General features: G+C 45.0%; 1 protein-coding gene across 1 annotated transcript; it reads left to right on the top strand.

Annotated features, from left to right (window-relative positions):
• Positions 1 to 355: 355 nt before the first annotated feature.
• On the top strand, positions 356 to 20,507 carry SDE2 (SDE2 telomere maintenance homolog). The gene is made up of 7 exons (XM_068232828.1): positions 356 to 547; positions 6,604 to 6,721; positions 10,359 to 10,470; positions 11,425 to 11,594; positions 12,555 to 12,666; positions 15,749 to 16,490; positions 18,904 to 20,507. Exons 1-7 carry the CDS (start codon positions 431 to 433, stop codon positions 19,117 to 19,119), a joined length of 1,587 nt encoding a protein of 528 aa, XP_068088929.1. The 5' UTR covers positions 356 to 430; the 3' UTR covers positions 19,120 to 20,507.

Consider the following 20,507-nt stretch of genomic DNA (forward strand, 5'->3'; position numbering starts at 1 on the left):
TATCTCTTCTCCCTTCATCTCTGTGACTGTCTCCATCTCTTATCACTACCCCAATATCCTCCATCTCTCCTCCTCCAGCCCCACTCCCCACGCCTTTATTCCTCCCTCCCACTTCCTGTCACTCTTCTTCATTCTCCCTCCCCGCCTCATTTTATTTGCCTTGCCCTCTGGCTCACAACAGTTATGGGCGGTGCTCCCTCCCTTGCTGCATGACGTAGTTTTGTAGGCGTTTCCACTGGCTCGCTGTGGGTGGTGCTCCTCTTGTCTTGCTGCATGACGTTACTTGTAGGCGTTTCCCCTGGCTTGCTGAAGTTGTGGGCGGAGCTTCTGTCTTGCTATCTGACGTTTTGGTGGGTGGTGCTCTCGGGTGTGTGTGTCGCAGGGAGTGACGTAGTAAGTCAGGGTCCACCGGTCCAGGAGTGAGAGGAAGATGGCGGAAGGCAGTGTTGTTCTTGTGTGGCGGAGGAGTCTGGACTCTGCTCGTCTGAATCCGGTGGAGCTGCCTCTGGGATCCGCTGTGAGGGATCTTCTGCCTGCCAGCTTACAGGTGAGAGACGCTATGTGATGTGCGGGTGGTAGAAGGGGAGGACTGCTGCTGCTTCTGGTAACACCCTATTTCATGGTGTTATATACAGCGCTGGGGGCTCCAGGAGGGTCTGCTGGGCAATTGTCCCACCCTTAAAGAGACTCCGTAACAAAAATTGCATCCTGTTTTTTATCATCCTACAAGTTCCAAAAGCTATTCTAATGTGTTCTGGCTTACTGCAGCACTTTATACTATCACAGTCTCTGTAATAAATCAACTTATCTCTCTCTTGTCAGACTTGTCAGCCTGTGTCTGGAAGGCTGCCAAGTTCTTCAGTGTTGTGGTTCTGCTATGAACTCCCCCTCCTGGCCCCTCTATGCACACTGCATGTGTGTTATTTAGATTAGAGCAGCTTCTCTCTTCTCTCTTTTCATTTACAAGCTGGATAAATCGTCCTCTGAGCTGGCTGGGCTTTCACATACTGAGGAATTACAGACAAGGGCAAAGCTGTTTGCAGGAAGAAACGAGCAGCCTGAAACTTCAGTGCATGAGAGATGCAGGGGGAAAGAAACACACAAATGATCTCTTGAGATTCAAAAGGAAGGGTGTATACAGCCTGCTTGTGTATGGATGTATTTTCTATGTGTGGACATACTGTACATCAACCTACTTCCTGTTTTGGTGGCCATTTTGTTTGTTTATAAACAAACTTTTTAAAACTGTTTTGAACCACTTTTAATGTGGCGAGGAGCGGCAAAATTGTGACAGAGGGTAATAGGAGATGTCCCCTAACGCACTGGTATGTTTACTTTTGTGCGATTTTTAACAATACAGATTCTCTTTAAAGCGGATCCGAGGTGAAAAAATAACTATAACAAGTAACTTCTCCTTATTTAGTTTAGGTAAGTTTAGATGGTTTACACAGTAAACTAGCTGCAAACAGCTTCATCAGTAAATACATTTTTTTTCCTGTTATACAATGAGAGCTGCCATTTTCTGCTTGGAATCATTACACAGGTAATCTTATCTTTATCTCCACACCTCAGACTGTGCAAACTCCACTCCCCCTTCCCTCCCCAATCCTGCGCATGCTCAGTGTGTGCTGGGGCTGTCCTGTGTGAACATCAGACCTCATGTCAGTGCAGCTTACCCCCCCCCCCCCCCTAAATGACAGGCAGCAGTGGGGTCCTGTCCTCGATTCTGTGACGATCCACGCTGGCTCCCACTGCTACTTCGGCGTTAGATGAGCTGGGGGGGGGGGCTGGCTTTCTGTTTTTATTAGGTGATATATATAAAAAATAGGCATTTGAAGGGTGTATTGCCCTAAAACAATATGTCCAACAGGCACAAAAAGGAGGACATCAAAACCTGGTCTGGGATCCTGTCAGCCTGCTCTATATTTACCATACATGCCCAGGTGACAGGACACTTCAGAGTGTTGTCCTCGTAGATAGCAGCCCTCCTGCAGGGCTCATATCTCCCGGCAGCTAGGATAGGAGGATGTGCGACTATGGCTACTAGTCAGGAGAGAGGGGGTCATGGCTGCACTACACACAGTGCTTTTGCCAGGACAGCCCCCCCCCTTAGAATGAGGATCCATCCATCCCCTGGTGTGTGTGTCAGTTCATTTCAGCAGATCAGCGCAGCATAATAACTCCCCTGACTCCAGCGTGAAAGTCTTCTCTTATCTGCATTCCAATCATGTAACTCTGCCTCTGTGCTCTGGTCTTCCTGCATGTCGGGTGAACTCACATGACATGCAGTCCAGGAGCACAGACCAGAGGCAGAGCTACAGGATCAGAGTGCAGACAAGAGAAAACTTCCACGCTGGAGTCAGGGGAGTTAAGCCACACTGACCTCCTGGAAGGGAGGAGGGGCAGCTTCTGATACACACGCCGAGCTGATCTGCAGGTCTGCAAACAGAATAGCCAGCACAAGTAAGGGACACGCTGGCTTCCACTGTTAGTTCTTCTACCAGCTTCCAGGTCAGATTTATGTGCTGTCACTGTGACCCTCTGACAGATGCTGCTGCTCACGCTACTATCGCGTGAGTTCAGCAGCCTTTAGACTTGAATCACCGCCTCTGCCTCCTCCTTAGCCAAAGCCTCCTCCTCCCGATAATTAGGTCCCATGAGTGACTGCAGCCTGGGACAAAACGCCGCGGCGTTTAGTGGAGCTGAGGGGGCGTGGCTTTCTGTTTTTATTAGGTTTTTATTATATAATATAGAAAGAATTAGGCAATTATAAAGTGTAATGCCCTAAAAAATGTTCAAAAGGCACAAAAACAGGGACTTCAAAACGTGGTCTCGGATCCACTTTAAAGCGGGATTGTCACCATAAATATCAAATTTCAACAACTGGTCTAAGTTTATTAACCAGCCGGGCGGTATGGACGAGCTCAGCTTGTCCATCACCGCCGGAGGCTGCCGCTCAGGCCCTGCTGGGCCGATTTTCATCAAATAAAAAGCAGCACACGCAGCCGGCACTTTGCCAGCCGCGTGTGCTGCCTGATCGCCGCCGCTCTGCGGCGATCCGCCGCGAGCAGCGGCGAAAGAGGGTCCCCCCAGCCGCCTGAGCCCAGCGTAGCCGAAACAAAAAGTTCCGGCCAGCGCTAAGGGCTGGATCGGAGGCGGCTGACGTCAGGACGTCGGCTGACGTCCATGACGTCACTCCGCTCGTCGCTATGGCGACGATGTAAGCAAAACAAGGAAGGCCGCTCATTGCGGCCTTCCTTGTTTATTCTGGGTGCCGGAGGCGATCGGAAGAACGCCTCCGGAGCGTCCTCTAGTGGGCTTTCATGCAGCCAACTTTCAGTTGGCTGCATGAAATAGTTTTTTTTTTTTAATTTAAAAAAAACCATCCCGCAGCCGCCCTGGAGATCTTAATAGAACGCCAGGGTGGTTAAGTGATAAAAATGCCAATCCTGCATTCAAAACTATCAACTTTTTCTGCTATTATGATTTGGAGTTATCACATACTTTAGGAGCACTGGCCCTTTCATAGCCATTACCATTCAGTTGCATACTGGAGGTTTGTTTTATTTATAATACAGTATATTCCTCCTCTTCCCTTTATTTCCCTGCCTAGGTGAAACATGTTGCTCTGCTCACGTTTGTTTACAAGCAAGGAGGAGGAGAAAAGAAAAAAAGTTAAGGGAAGAAATTACATCAGTCTTTAGCCTCAAACTGTGGGCAAATGACATGGTTATCACCAGGAACAGAATTCTCTTCATTTACTATATACAATTTACTGAAATCAAAATGTGGACAGTACAATACTTGTGTTATGTAAGTAGATCAAGTATTTATCTACTTAAATATGTGGGTTTTTTTTTCCCCTGGCATAGTATGTCTGATCCTCCTGCATTAAAGGGAACCTGAGATGGGGCCCCCACCATAATATATACATACCTGGTGCTTCCTCTAGCCACCTCCAGCTTGATCGCTCCCATGGCGTCTTCTTCCTGCTCTCTGTTTCTTCACATTTGGCCCGGAAAGGGGCCAACTGCACATGTGCAGCTTGGCCACGTGCTACTGCTATGTTCACGATGCCTTGAGCATCCTTTGCATTAGTCCTGTGCAGGTACAGAACACTCTTGGCAACGGGAGCGCCCCTGACCGGACTGCGCCGTTCTGCCCCTCGTGTAGGATTTTTTTTGTAGGGCCAGTTGCGGGCCACTCGAGAGTGAGAAGAGAACTCGTGATAGCGATCAAGCCGGAGGGGGCTGGAGCAAGCCCCAGGTATGTAAATTTTATGGCGGGGGCCCATCTCTGGTAACTATGAGACAGATTGGATTACTGTGGTTGAATTTGCTGAAGTTTGTTGCCCAAACATGCTACCTGATCATCATTTTGATTGTTTTCTGGCACAAATTGCTCCTCATTACTGATCGGACAAGAAGTTTTTTTTTTTCTTGATGGTCTGGGTCCAACTTTACCCATGCAGGGGACTGAAGTTTGGTGTACTAGCGGAAGCAGATAATAGGGCTCCTATGGCAAGTGGTTAAAGGGCTCCGTATAGAGCACAATGTTAGTGGCTTTTGTGGTGCCCTCGGTTTGATTGGGGCACATTATATTTGTTAAAATGTTAGTCAATGGATGCCGCGCCAATCCGAGCACCATACAATACCGTCCTGATCCTGTGTTCTCTGCAGGAATGGTCCAGTCTGGATGTATATGCCTAAATGCTGCTGTTTCTGCTGCGCTCTCCACCTAGAAAACATTTTAATCCCACATAGAGTGATACTGTCATATAAGTTCAATTCAACAAAGGAAATCCTTTCTTTTGTCCTTTAGACACTATATGCTTGCAATCAGTGATCACACTCCACCACCAGTACAACAAAGCAGCTCACCAAATGTATTCCACCTTTGATCATTGGTGGTATATGCGCTTGTAGGATTTGTACAGTCTTCTCCATAAACGGCACATAGGCCTTTCTCTTTTAAAACACGATTTTAGTAGCTCAAAAAACATAAAATAAAACCATCATCGCATGATTTTCTAACAGTAACAAGCCGCTGCTGCATTCGAATTTGTACTTACACAACCCACGGCTTGGTCAAAGCATGTCTCGGTATCTTTTAGCTTGATGTCGGTCCCCTTTTGTCAGTATATTGCAGCATCCAGCGGCTGACTCTGTGCGGTGGTAAAGTTCAAAGACCTGCGCACTACCACTGTCCTGGCAAGGTTGTGTAGCGTAATGGCGTCATTGTGCTGCGCAAGAGATACTGGAGATCCAGGGGTCCAGAGGTATGGCTGTCCCCACAGACAGCTAGCCCCATAGTGTAAAGGAGCTGTAAGGCCGCAACCCCAGGCCAGGGGTACAGGGTGCATCCCAGGCTGAGATGGTCCTGTAAGGCTGCAGTGGATGGGCATTGCGGCTGAGGGGAGCAGATCTGATGGCTGGAGCCGAAGGTGTGTGAAGGCAGCTAGTGGCCTGTCTGATGGTGTCCATGCGCCTGTTGGGTGAGTGGTGGTGCTGCACTGAGGGCAGTGTAGCAGGCAGCGGCGAAGACACCCAGCTTGGTATCCTCTATAGCTGCAGCGTCGCCCTGGCCGGTCTTCTGTGCTGGCAACAGCAGTGGCCAGATCCAGCAGGGTCAGGTGGTGCGTCTTGTTTCCAGGCAGTGGTGGAGAGAGGGAACTTCAGCCCTCCGCAGCCTGGCAGTGGCACAGAACTTGCCTGGTCTGCTGTGCTAGCTAGCTGGGTCCACCAGGATCGATTGGGTGGAGCTTTAGTGATTTTCCCCCCTGCAGTGGCGAGGAGATGTCCGGGCAGCAGCGTCGAATTCCGGAACCCCATTTCAGCTACTGCACGTGGCCTGATCAGCTGATTTTTCGATCAGCTAGTAGCCGCTGCAAGCAATTACAAGCCCTTACAATAAGGGCTTGTAATTGGTGACGGATGCAAAACTGAAAAAATACACCTTTATTTTTAAATAAAGTATCGTCGCCATACATTATACTGTGGACATATTTAAAATGTAATAACCAGGATAAATGGGCAAATAAAATGTTCTACTGTGGATATAACCCACCCATTTTATTTAAAAAAAAAATGTAATTGCTGAAAACCAATTTTATTTATTTTATTTTTTTTTTCTCTTACGGTTTCTGTTAAAATGCATTTAGAATTAAATAATTCTTAGCAAAATGTTACCACCAAAAAAAAGCCTAATTGATGGCAAAAAAAAACCCCAAGATATAGATCATTTTGTTGTGATAAAGTAATGCTAGGTATGCATGATACAATTTCTGGCCAGTTTACCTGCCATATCGATTATTTTCCAACATGTCAGATCTGAATTTCAAGAGATTTTCACATCAATTTCCGTTCACCTTCAAAAAATTCAGATTGGACATGTTGGGAAAAAAATCGATCTGGCAGGTGTTTTTGCTGCATTATTGGTGAATAAAAGGGAGGAGCACTGAAATGTGAAAATTGCTCTGGTCCATAACCCCTTAGTGGTAAACTGCTAAGAAAGGTTTGTAAAACTCGCCCTTTCTTCATGTTGATTACTTTTCCATTACAATCTGTCTTCAATATTTAAAAAAAAAGTTTGCTGTGTTTTCAGGGTGCATCACAGTGTGATTTTTATGTCACCTGCAATGGCCGGCAGATTGGAGAAGATGATGTTTTACAGAGTGGACTTGCATACAGTGTGGTGCCAAGATTATGTGGTGGAAAAGGCGGTAAGTGGTTTTGTTTTTTTTTTCTACAGTTGACTGATTACATTGTAACTGTCGGGCATAAAATACAAAATCAATTCTTTATTTTTATCTGGTAAACAAGTAATAGGGATGCTAATCAGGCAATCCAAAAGTTAAAATTTCTATTAAGCCCAATCTACACAATACGATTCTATGTGCGATTCGATTACAATTCTATTTACGATCCGATTAAATCCGACATGTCCAATCAGGATTCGATTCAATTCGATTTGCCATTGTTTTGCAATGGCGAATCGAATCCCATTGGACGTGTTGGATTTAATCGGATCGTAAATAGAATCGTAATCGAATCGCACAAAGAATCTAATTGTGTAGATTGGGCTTTACTTTTCTTGTGATCATTCCCCAGTTTACCTGACTCTTATTTGGTACGTTGCCGCACAAAGGGAGTTGCAGGGCATGCTCGGTTGTCCCTTTGTGCTTCTGTACATTAGTTTAGTCTGAGGGGAAATAAAGAAGCATAAAAAGACAACCCAGCATGCCTTGCAACTTCCTTTTTGCGGCAACGTACCAAATAAGAGTCAGGTAAACTGGGGAATGATCATTTATAAACAAGACAAGTAATAGAGATTTTAACTTTTGGATTGCCTGATTAGCATCCTTATTAGTACCAGATAAAAATAAAGAATTGATTTTATGCCCGACAGTTACACTTTAAAGCTTGAAGCTGGGTACACGCATCCAATTTCACCACTTCCATGTAACTTTACTACACAATCTGTTCATAGCGTTCAAAATCTATAGCCCTTCATACTACATAACAATGGAAAATGTGTCATTCAAACTTTCCAGGACTAAATCGCTTCTTGTGCTGATTGGTCCTCTGAATGCTTGTAAAGAATCGTCAACCTGCCATGACTGATTTTTGGAATGGTCGCATGATCATACTTCTAGGAGGTTGAACTGTGTGCAGCCAATAGACAACCCCTGCTTCTTGCTGGGGGTGTGGCAGTTTTTTAGACTGTCATGAGCAGCCCCCAACCCACTACCCTCCAGATACTCAGTGGCCATCTTGCTTTTCAGTGTAACAGTAAATCTTATGCCATTGTAGTAATCAAGGAGCCGCTATATACTGGATGTCGAGGGTCTCGATCAGGAAACATCTGAGGGGTTTGTGGAACTTGTTCAAAGTTTAACCGCTTAAATACCAGCGGTCTCTGCCCCCTGGTGAACAGAGGCGCCTAGTGTTGTCACGCGACTATACTGTTGTATACTCCTCCTCCTTGGTATTGCCTGAGGAAGCAGGAATACACCTGCGAAACGCATTGCTTTGTATTCTGAAGTATGTGAATAAATTATATTTGTTTGAAAATCAACAGTTTCATGTCTGCTTCGGGGAGGTAAGTCCACCACTGCCTCCCTAGAAATTTTAGCGTATTTTATTCTGTTGGCGCCTCTGTTTACTTTTTCTGCAATACCTGTGTCCACCCCTAGTGGAGGGATGTTATACCCTTTATCTTCCGATTTACAGAGAGCAACAGCTTAAAGGGGAACTGAAGAGAGAGGTATATGGAGGCTGTCATGTTTATTTCCTTTTAATCAATACCAGTTGCCTGGCAGCCCTGCTGGTCTATTTCTCTGCAGTAGTATCTGATTAAAACCAGAAACAAGCATGCAGCTAGTCTTGTCAGATCAGACTTATAAGTCTGAACCACTGAAACACCTGATCTGCTGCATGCTTGTTCAGGGGCTATGGATAATAGTATTAGAGGCAGAGGATCAGCAGGGCTGCCAGGCAACTGGTATTGTCTAAAAGGAAATAAACATGACAGCCTCCATATACCTCTCTCTTCAGTTCCCCTTTAACCACTTTACCCCCGCGCGTACGGATTTCTCCGCCCCTTTTTCCATCCTTTCACCGCCAGGGACGGAGAAATCCGTACTCTGCGCACTCCCGCCGCTGTCCGCGCTCCCGCTCGTAAACACGCCGCCCGCCGCTAGTAAACACGCCGCCGCCCGCTCGCCCGGAGATCAATGAACGGGAAAATCCATTCCCGTTCGTTGATCTCAGCCCCGCAATGATCTGCTGCCGCTCGGCTGAGCAGCCCGATCATTGTGAAAAAATAACAAAGTCCCAGCCTCTTTCTACTTCCTGCAAGAGTCCAGAAGGACGCTTGCAGGTCGTATGAAACAAATTGGTAATGGTGCCATCTTGTGGCCAAATAGTAAAACTACATCCTAACCATTTTTTACACACAAATAAACTTGTTTTACACAAAAAATTAACTCCTTACCTCCCACACTCCCCAATTTTTTTTTTTGTAATTAAAAAAAAAAAAAAAAAAATTTACAATTTAAAAAAAATACATAAATAGTTACCTTAGGGACTGAACTTTTTAAATATTTATGTCAAGAGGGTATAACACTGTTACTTTATAAACTATGGGCTTGTAATTAGGGATGGACGCAAAACTGAAAAAAATGCACCTTTATTTCCAACTAAAATATTGGCGGCAAACATTGTGATAGGGACATAATTTAAACGGTTTTATAACCGGGATAAATAGGCATATACATTTAATGGGTTTTAATCACAGTAGCATGCATTATTTAAAAACTATAAAGGCCGAAAACTGAAAAATAATTTTTTTCCCACATTTTTTCCTATTTTCCCATTAAAACACATTTAGAATAAAATTATTCTTGGCATAATGTCCCACCTAAAGAAAGCCTAATTGGTGGCGAAAAAAACAAGATATAGTTCATTTCATTGCGATAAGTAATGATAAAATTATAGACGAATGAATGGAAGGAGCGCTGAAAGGTGAAAATTGCTCTAGTGGTCAGGGGGTAAAACCCCTCAGTTGGGAAGTGGTTAATACTGAGTGGGGACAAGTCTTAACCACTTCCGGGTTTCTAGTCCTTTGGATGATCTGTGCTGCGGGGGCTCTTCAGCCCGCAGCACAGATCAGATAGCAGGCAAGGCGATCAGGGGATGTCCTGCTGGGGGGGTCTGATCGCCGCCGCGCTGCTGTGCCTAGCGGGGGGGCTCCTCAAAGCCCCCCTCCGCAGCGCTATTCCTCCCTCTGCCTCCTTCCCTCCCTCCCCTCTCCATTATGGGCTGAGCAGGACGGAAATCCGTCCTGCGCCGCCTCAGATAGGCTTCAGTCTATCAGATGCCAGCGATTCCCGGCCAATCAGAGGCCGGGGATCGCCGATCTCCTCTACGGCGCTGTATGTATGTAAACAGCGGGGAAGATCTTCCCCGCGTGTTTACATTTACCCTGCGAGCCGCGATTGCAGGCTCGCAGGGTGTTCACGGAGACACCCTCCGTGAACTGACATGGAACAGCTGCTCATACGAACGGCCGTTTCCATGGAAACCGCTTCAGGATTCAGGGGCGTACTTATGCGTACGTAGAATCCTGAAGTGGTTAATCTCCCCACCTGCATTTACGGTGGTCGCCTATACGGTGACCCTGGTTTGTGAGTATTATTGTTTGTTTACTTTCATTTACCCCTCATTATACATACTACACTAAATTGGGCTCTCGGTGTCCGCTTTTCTCAACTTTTATTGCTGCATTTTTATGGAAAACCTACCAGGACTCCCTTCAGAATAGAATGCTGTAATGATGATTTGCTTTTTGTTCTCCAGGTTTTGGATCCATGCTCAGGGCACTCGGGGCTCAAATTGAGAAAACCACAAACCGCGAGGCTTGCCGTGATCTGAGCGGAAGGCGGTTGAGAGATGTCAACCATGAAAAAGCGTAAGTTTCACTTATACTTTATTGGCTCAGACGGGAGCTGAATGAGATGAATTAATAAGAGGTGGTTTTTATTCTGGTCTGGTTACTTTGTCATAGTGTAGCATGCTATGGGCCGGTTTACACAGATGGTTTCATGAAGGAAAACAACACCGCACCGCTCTACTAAGCACTGTCCATTCAAATGAATGGACAGCCGCAGGTACCATTGTTTACCACTGTTTGCACTAACGCCACTCTCGATCGCACAGTCTCCCATTGTCTCGTTTTCCCCTGGATGCTATATGTCGGGTAACCGCAGCACTTCCGTGCGAGTCAGGCAAAAATGGTGCTGGAAATTTGGGTGCCTCCATAGGCCATTATGTGAATTACGGCTACGGCGGAACTTAGTCAGTAATTTGGGCGCTGTTAAGACGGCGCCCAAATTATGATTAAAGCTGCGTAATTTGGCCGTCAGCAGAAGCTGAATTACATCTTTTGCCTGTGTCAATGGCGGCCTGGAGGGGGGAATAATAAACGCCGCCGGGACTTTTGCAGGAGCAGAGTGAGCCATTTTCTGGCTTTATCTTGCGCCCCAATTCAAAAAATTAGCATATTGTGATAAAGTTCATTATTTTCTGTAATGTACTGATAAACATTAGACTTTCATATATTTTAGATTCATTACACACAACTGAAGTAGTTCAAGCCTTTTTATTGTTTTAATATTGATGATTTTGGCATACAGCCCATGAAAACCCAAAATTCCTATCTCAAAAATTAGCATAATTGCGATTTCAGTCTTGTGTATAGCCTGTTCAGGGGCTCATTGATGTTTCTGTAGCAGGTGGTCTCCGTTGAATGCTTCCATGTCACTTACAGCCCTTCTTGTAATTTTCCTGTTACAGTCTAGAGCTTGGCTTGTGGGGCACCAGTCTGTATGTGTAGTCTTCTGTATAGCTTCTTTTTCCTATATAGAATGGCTGAATGGATAAAGAAACAAGCTGAGCGTGAAGCGGAGAAGGAGCAGAGGAGACTGGAAAGGCTGAAACGCAAACTGGAAGAGCCAAAACACTACTTCACTGACCCGGAGTATCACAGACAGTGCAGTGACATGTCCGAGCGGCTGGAGGACTCGGTCATCAGAGGTGAGGCGATGTCTGTTACTAGCTGGCCACAGCTGCATGGTGTAAGGCTTATTGTCCTGATGTATGTAAGATATTGCCTTCTTATAACACTCAGGCCTGTTTCATGAACTGTTATCCCCTTCCTGTGATTGCTCCCAATGGTCAAACGCAGCAATGTTTAGTCACATGATTAGTGTGGGTGTGTTCTTCAGTTAGCCTATTACAGGGCAGCTGTGATGGGAACAGACAATGAGATTTAAGGTAGCCATACACTAGTCGATTTGCCATCAGATCGACCAACAGATAGATCCCTCTCTGATCGAATCTGATCAGAGGGATTGTATGGCTGCCTTTACTGCAAACAGATTGTGAATCGATTTCAGCATGAAACCGATCACAATCGGTGGTGGTGGTGCTGCCGCCGCTGCCCCCCGTCCGCATACATTACCTGCTCCGCCGGCGCGACTCCCCCGGTCTCCGCTGTCTTCTTCTCCGCGCTGGTCTCCGGGTCCGGCAGGCTTCACTTCTTCCTGTCTGGGGGAAGTTTAAACAGTAGAGTGCCCTCTACTGTTTAAACTTCCTGCCGGGACAGGAAGAAGTGAAGCCTGCCGGACCCGGAGACCAGCGCGGAGAAGAGTCGCGCCGGCAGAGCAGGTAATGTATTGCGTCGGTCGTCGGGCACTCGAACGCCGCTATCGACGCACTCCCGACCCGCCGGCGTTCGAGAATAATCTTCCGCACGGACGGATCGACGGGAACGATTGATTTCGGATGGAAATCGATCGTTCTGTCAGTGTTTGTGCAACGATTTCACAGCAGATTCGATCAGTGATCGAATCTGCTGTATATCGGCGGCAGAATCGTTAGGTGTATGGGCAGCTTTAGGCTAGCCATACTGTTTTTGTTTGCAAATGTGTTCAAATCAATAAGATTATATAGCATGTTATGCTTGGCATTACTTGTCAATGCTTTTCACCCCAGGTCTGCAAGCTTCTTCAAGCTCTGTGGTCTCCCCAGAGTCAAGCGACTGTCACAAACGGAAGAATGAATCTCAGGTTGACAAAGGGAAGTGCAAGAAAAAGAAATTCCTTTGGTAAGTATAAGTACAGCAATTCTATAAAGGAAATGGTATTGAGGTGGTAAAACTCAACAAATCCTTATTAAGGCTTTGGACTTGTTTTCTGTGGGCCTTGGTGTTTGTTTTTCCCCCACGCTGGTGAACACACCTATTTCAGACTTGTTCCAGTATGCCACTTTAAATGCCACTTTAAAGGACAACTGTAGTGAGAGATATCTGGAGGCTGCCATATTTATTTCCTTTTAAGCAATACCAGTTGCCTGGCTGCCCTACTGATGATCTACCTCTAATGCTTTTAGCCATAGACCCTGAAAAAGCTTGCAGCAGATCAGGTGTTTCTGACAATTGTCAGATCCGACAAGATTAGTTGCATGCATGTTTCTGGTGTTATTCAGACACTACTGCAGCCAAATAGGTGAACGAAGAGAAATACCGCTCCACTCACAGAAGGGAGAGCCAAATAGACCAGCAGGGCTGCCAGGCAACTAGTATTGCTTAAGAGGAAATAAATATGGCAGTCTCCATATACCTCTCACTGTAGTTGTCCTTTAAACTCGGCCTAACAAATATTTGTTCTAGAATGCAACAATGGGCTCTATTCATAAAACTTTACCGCAAGTTTTCCGCTCAAAACAGCTGACTTTCCTGAACATTTAGCAAAGTGGGCATTCATAAAAGCTGTTCCCGCATGAAAATCTACAATCCCCCAGCAGAGCGAGAAATTTCCGCCTTCTCCAGTGTTTTTCTAGATTTATCTAGAAAAAAGTAACAAAATGGCCATTCATAAAGTTTAGAGGAAGCGGTATGTGGATGGGAAATACCGCTTCCTCTGATTTTGCGGATTACATACAAGTGAATGGGACAGACCTCCCAGAGAGAGCAGTGCACGGAGGGACTCTGCCGGCTGAAGTGTTTCCGCATGCCTTCCGACAGCTTACCGCCAGCTTTCAGCGGGAGATCTCCGCTCTGCTATAGCAGCTGGCAAGATTTCTATGAATGACCACCCAGAAGTGTAAAATACTGCTGCAGTATTTTACCTCCAGGATTTTTTCCGACTCAGAAGTTTTATGAATAGAGCCCAATGTGTGCTGTTAAAACTTCTTTTGCCCTGACTACAGGCTCACTTCACTAAACATTACCGCGTTCGGTAATGCAGAAAACAGCTGATTTTACCAAGAAGTTTGTTAAATGTCAATTCACGAAGGCTGTTACACCATAGGCCTTAATTCACTAAGGGCAGTTTGGTAAAATTATTTAGGCCAGTAAAATACCACATTCGGAATTTTACTCCAGCGGAGGTTGTAATTTACCAGCTGGTCAGAGCTGGAGGTAAATACTGAGCACTTTTACTTGATTTACCGAATGCTTTAATCTTTGTGAATTTCAATTTCTTGGAAGTATTTACTGGACGAGTTGGTAATTTTTACTTTTCAGTACGGTAATGGGTTTAGTGAATTGACGTTTGTAAAATGTGATCCTTAGTCGGCTGTTTTCAGCATTACTAAATGCTGTAATGCTTGGTGAAATAAAGAGATGCAAAAGTAAAATTACCAACTTGTGCGATAAATACATCAGTGCATGTCAATTCAGAGATTACAGCATTCGGTGAGACTTACGGTATTTTACCTGAAGCTGTCTGTAACTTCCAACCAGCTATGCAGTAAACTGGACAGGCAAAGGAGACTGCCAGTAGGAGGAGCCACCCTGTCCTGCTACTTCCTCCATTGGTGCCGAAGCACTGTCGGGCTGGGACGGCAGAAGGTTTAAAAAAAAAAAAACTAGACTAAAGGTGCGTACACACGTCAGATAAAAGTCTTTGGAAAATGAAAGATCACAGACCAATTTTACCCCCTTTCATGTAGTATGAGAGGTATGCTCTACACAGTCTATTCTATGGAGCTGAACTCCCCATCAGATAAAAATCTTTGCAAGATGCTGCACACAGAGATGCTGTACACATTCAAAAGATCAGTATCTGCAAAAGATCTGTTCCTGCAAAAGATCCATTCCTGCAAAATGCATTCATAGTCTATGATATCTGCAGATCCCATACACACCTTGTTTAATGGACATTCATCTGCAGATCAGCCAATTATCTGCCGATCTGAAGATCCAACCTGGTGGATCTGATCTACAGATAATTGTCCGTTAAACAAGGTGTGTATGAGGTCTGCAGATATCATAGACTATGAATGCAGTTTGCAGGAATGGATCTTTTGCAGGAACAGATCTTTTGCAGATACTGATCTGTTGCATGTGTACAGCGGTCTTTGTGTGCAGCATCTTGCAAAGATTTTTATCTGATGGGGAGTTCAGCTCCATAGAATAGACTGTGTAGAGCATACCTCTCATACTACATGAAAGGGGGTAAAATTGGTCTGTGATCTTTCATTTTCCAAAGACTTTTATCTGACGTGTGTACCCACCTTAACTCTACAGTTGGTTAGACTGTAGCCATGTTTTTTGGTTAATTACTGAACTATTACCACATGTATGAAACTTAGTGAATTCAGGGGGAAAAGTCTAAAACATAGAATGCTGTAATTTACCCATTTTTTACTGAATAGGTCTTTGTGAATTGAACCCCTTGTCCTGATTTAATATAGAACTTTAAGGACCCATTCTCACTTAGAAGCGCAGTGCAGGTGATTTTACCACGATTAGCGTGGTAAAATCATTGTACACTCATGATTTTTGAGCGATCACGATTAGTGCTTTTTAAGCACTGTGTTGCAATCCCTCTAGAATCGTGGATAAACGCTGCAGGTACTGTTTTGCAGTTGCCAATCGAATGCGATCACAGCCATTAGCTGGAATCGCCCGCTTATCGGCCCATTAAGAACGGGCCCTAATTGAAAAAAAAGTTTCATTTGCTTTAATTTTTTTTTTTTTTTTTTTTTAAAGCACCACTGAAGTGATAGAAAAATAGATGTGGCAGCCTCCATTTACTTTTCGCTGCATTTTTCCTTGAAAATCACCTGGGGGAAAATAACCGTAAACTCTGCATGTTTTTGTAATACACAAATTTGGTCACTAGAGGGAGTAGGCATGTGTAAAGTGGAGCTGGTGTTTATCATGCCTTTGCGTTTATTCTCAGGACTGGCATGGAAGGGTTGGAAGTGTCTTCCAGCAGCTCAGACAGTGATGGTGACAGTGACTCCGAGTCTCCCAGCACTTCAGCATTATGTCACAGCACAGAGCAAAGGCTACAGAGCTCCGAGAGTGATTCTGACGGCCCAGCACAGAGCTCATCTGTCGTGCCCAGAGAGGAGAGGCTTCCCAGCGAGGAGAGTGACTCTGATTGTCCGGCACAGAGCTCATCCGTCGTGCCCAGCGAGGAGAGCGACTCCAATGGTTCAGCACAGAGCTCATCCGACGTGCACAGAAAGGAGAAACCACCCAGCGAGGAAAGTGACTTCAGTGGTTCTGCACAGAGCTCATCTGTTGTTCCCAGAGGGCAGGGATCACCCAGCGAGGAGATTGAGTCTGATCGCCCAGCACAGAGCTTATCTGTCGTGCCCACAGAGCAGCGGCTGCACAGTGGTGACAGAGAGTCTAATGGTTCAGCACCATGCTCCCCTTCCTCTACCAACACAGACCAGAAGTCGCACAGCTCCAGCAGTGATTCTGATGGACAAGCACAGTGTTCATCTTCCACCAATATAACTGAACTGAACCCAGAGAGGACTGATGATAGGAAACCTGCTGAAGAGGCCACAGACCGTGAACAGCCAGATTCTAGCTCTGGCCAGACAGAACCCATGGAGGTCACGCCAGAGCCTCAGAAGCCAGCCGCTAACCCTGAACTGCCGCAGACCTCTCACACCTCTCACAACACAGTGAGTAAAAACATTGTAGATTTCCTGCTGAAATCTATTGGTGTGTGTGTGTGTGTGTGTGTGTGTGTGTGTGTGTGTGTGTGTGTGTGTGTGTGTGTGTGTGTGTGTGTGTGTGTGTGTGTGTGTGTGTGTGTGTGTTTTAGGAATCAGCTCCTTACAGAGAAGGATCAATTGCTTTGCTACAATGGGTAGTTCACACTTTGCTGGTTCGCACTGCAAGAGCATTTTCTAAGTGCTTGTGATTTTAAAAGCTCTTGCTAATGTAATCCTACAGTGATGTGAAAAACTATTTGCCCCCTTCCTGATTTCTTATTCTTTTGCATGTTTGTCACACTTAAATGTTTCTGCTCATCAAAAACCATTAACGATTAGTCAAAGATAACATAATTGAACACAAAATGTAGTTTTAAATGATGGTTTTTATTATTTAGTGAGAAAAAAAACTCCAAACCTACATGGCCCTGTGTGTGTTTTGGGTCATTGTCCTGCTGCAGCACCCAAGATCGCTTCAGCTTGAGTTGACGAACAGATGGCCGGACATTCTCCTTCAGGATTTTTTGGTAGACAGTAGAATTCATGGTTTCATCTATCACAGCAAGCCTTCCAGGTCCTGAAGCAGCAAAACAACCCCAGACCATCACACTACCACCACCATATTTTACTGTTGGTATGATGTTCTTTTGCTGAAATGCTATGTTACTTCTACGCCAGATGTAACGGGACATGCACCTTCCAAAAAGTTCAACTTCTGTCTCGTCGGTTAACAAGGTATTTTCCCAAAAGTCTTGGCAATCATTGAGATGTTTTTTAGCAAAATTGAGACGAGCCTTAATGTGGTTTGTGCCTTGGATATCTGCCATGCAGGCCGTTTTTGCCCAGTATCTTTGTTATGGTGGAGTCGTGAACACTGACCTTAATTGAGGCAAGTGAGGCCTGCAGTTCTTTAGATGTTGTCCTGGGGTCTTTTGTGGCCTCCAGGATGAGTTTTCTCTGCGCTCTTGGGGTAATTTTGGTCGGCCGGCCACTCCTGGGAAGGTTCATCACTGTTCCATGTTTTTTCCATTTGTGGTTTGCTGGAGTCCCAAAGCTTTAGAAATGGCTTTATAACCTTTACCAGACTGATAGATCTCAATTACTTTTGTTCTCATTTGTTCCTGAATTTCTTTCAATCTTGGCATGATGTCTAGCTTTTGAGGTGCTTTTGGTCTACTTCTCTGTGTCAGATAGCTCCTATTTAAGTGATTTCTTGATTGAAACAGGTGTGTCTGTAATCAGGCCTGGGGGTGACTACAGAAATTGAACTCAGGTGTGATAAACCACCGTTGTTGTTTTTTTTAACAAGGGGGGCAATCACTTTTTCACACGGGGCCATGTAGGTTTTGTGGTTTTTTTTTTTCTCACTAAATAATCATAAAAACCATCATTTAAAACTGCATTTTGTGTTCAATTATGTTATCTTTGACTAATATTTAACGGTTTTTGATGAGCAGAAACATTTAAGTGTGACAAATATGCAAAAGAATAAGAAATCAGGAAGGGGGCGAATAGTTTTTCACATCACTGTATGTGTGTGCACTTAAGGGAGCGATGTGATTTTATAAAAAAAAAAATCTCCTATAACATTGCATCAGCAAGAGTTTTTCAAATAACTAGTGCTAAAAAAGCTCTTGCAGTGTGAATAAAGGACTAGAATGACCAGGGCTGCGGAGTCTGAGTTGGAGTCGGGGCAATTTTGGGCACCCGGAGTCGGAGTCGGATGATTTTTGTACAAAATCCACAGCACTGTTAAGTATTAGACTAAGGAGTCGGAGTCCAGGAGTCGGGGCAATTTTGGGCACCCGGAGTCGGACTTGTGGTTTCATAAACTGAGGAGTCGGTGTCAGAAGATTTTTGTACCGACTCCTCAGCCCTGAGAATGACTCTTACTATTTTTAATCTAAATGTTAATTCCACAAGTGGGTCCGGAGCAGAGCACTGGGGTATACTATACAGTTTGTAGGAGTAGCAGTATTGTCTATATAACAAGGTGCATACACAGCTTTGACTGTCACCCATCGGGGATTGGGACCTGATTCACTTGGGCGACGTTGCTGGGCTGTACAGATGTGAAGTCAGCTGTACAGCGGATGACGCATAGTGTTGCTATGCAGGGGAAGGATGGGGGGCAGAGGGTGATGGAGTGGTGCGTACGTGATGTCACATGACAGGTGGGGAGCTGGGGTTACTGTACACACGCCTAACTATCAGCTGAGACGGTATTGGCCACATCAGCTGACTTTAGTCATGCATGTGTATGTAACTTAACATGCTCCTGTTTAGAAAGCCTAAAATCCAGTTAAGCACAGTACAGATAATGCACTTATTAAGCACACATTGTATGTATAGATTACAATTCTCTGACTTCTGTCTGCAGGGTGCCGCCACCTTCGATCTCCTGTCCTTCTCCTCTGCAGCAGAGCTGGAAGCTTTGGGCCTTGAGAAGCTGAAGATGGAACTGATGGCATTGGGTCTGAAGTGTGGAGGGACATTACAAGAGCGTGCAGCCAGACTCTTCTCTGTACGCGGCCTTTCCAGAGAGCAGATAGACCCGTCCTTATTCGCTAAACCAGCCAAACCGAAGAAGAAATGAGACTCAACTAATTTTTGTTGTAAAACGCCCAGAAAAGTTCCAACGCAAATTGCTTCTCCTTCAGGGAGCAACTGACTGACTCTAAGGGGCCTGTTTACAAAGGGGGAATGTTCGCCAGGGAAAGAAAGTGCCATTATTCTGCTTACACATTTTTCACTTAGTGAGATGTATTTTGTTTTATGAGGCTTGAAAAGAATCTGTAGCATTTAAAAAACGGATACTTACCTCGAAAAGGCGAAGCCTCAGGATCCTAATGAGGCTTCTCCCGTCCTACTGTGTCGTCTTGTTCCAGCGCAGGGAACCCCAAAGAGCACAAAGCATATTATATTTACATTGCCTGCCTGCGCAGGTGAAGTAGGGGCTCTCCGCTCAGGCTCTGGCAGAAAAAGCAAAGCCCGATTTGGTCAACACAACTGTGCAGGCTGCTCGCACCTGTGCAGTAGAGCGGACCTGATCTGGCTCAGCTATTTCCACTGGAGCCCGCGGGAAAGCAGCTAGTGCACCTGCGCAGGGTCCGATAACAAGCGGTCATTTGAGAAAGCTGGCGCAGGATCCACTGCTGAGGAGGATGTAGGAAGTATCATTAGGATCCAGAGGCTTCTCCCTTACGAAGGCCAATCACCCAGTTAAATTGGTGGTACAGAGTTGGCCATCGGGCTTCTCATAAAAGTTTAGACCTGTGGAATCTTACATCACCCTTATTTGTTAAAGGGAGTCTGAAGTGAAAATAAACTTATGATGTAAAGATTTGTATGTGTAGTACAGATAAGAAATAAAACGTTAGCAGCTAACATTAGCATACCTCTTATGAGCCTAATGTTGTTTCCAGTACAGGAAGAGTTAAAGTGTAACTGTCGGGCATAAAATTAAAAATACATTTATTTTTATCTGGTAAAAAAAGTAATAGGGATGCTAACCAGGCAATCCAAAAGTTAAAATCGCTATTACTTGTTGATAAATGATCATTCCCCAGTTTACCTGACTCTTATTTGGTACACACAAAATGTGGTACTCAAAAAGAGAAGTTGCAGGGCATGCTGGGTTGTCCTTTTTTTTGCATCTCTATTTCCCCTCAGACTTAACTAATGCAGTTTGATTGGCTGAAGCCTCTTTCCCTTTCAGACCTCTGTTCTTCTCTGGCCAATATTTCTCATGCTGAGACAATGCACTTTCTATAGTGAAAAGCGGGCAAATCAGACAGAGGAGAGTAAGGGAGGAAATTACATCAGGATTGGCTTCAAAATAGCCACACTTAAAATGTGAAATGCTAAGAAGGGTTTTCTCTTTTTTACTGTAGAAAAATCACTAAAATCAAAACGTGGACAGTGCAATACATGTTATGTAAGTAGAGCAAGTATTTATCTACTTATATATGTGGGGGGGGGGGG

The sequence above is a fragment of the Hyperolius riggenbachi genome, chromosome 4 (genome assembly GCF_040937935.1).
Source record: "Hyperolius riggenbachi isolate aHypRig1 chromosome 4, aHypRig1.pri, whole genome shotgun sequence".
NCBI classification, from domain to species: Eukaryota; Metazoa; Chordata; class Amphibia; order Anura; family Hyperoliidae; genus Hyperolius; species Hyperolius riggenbachi.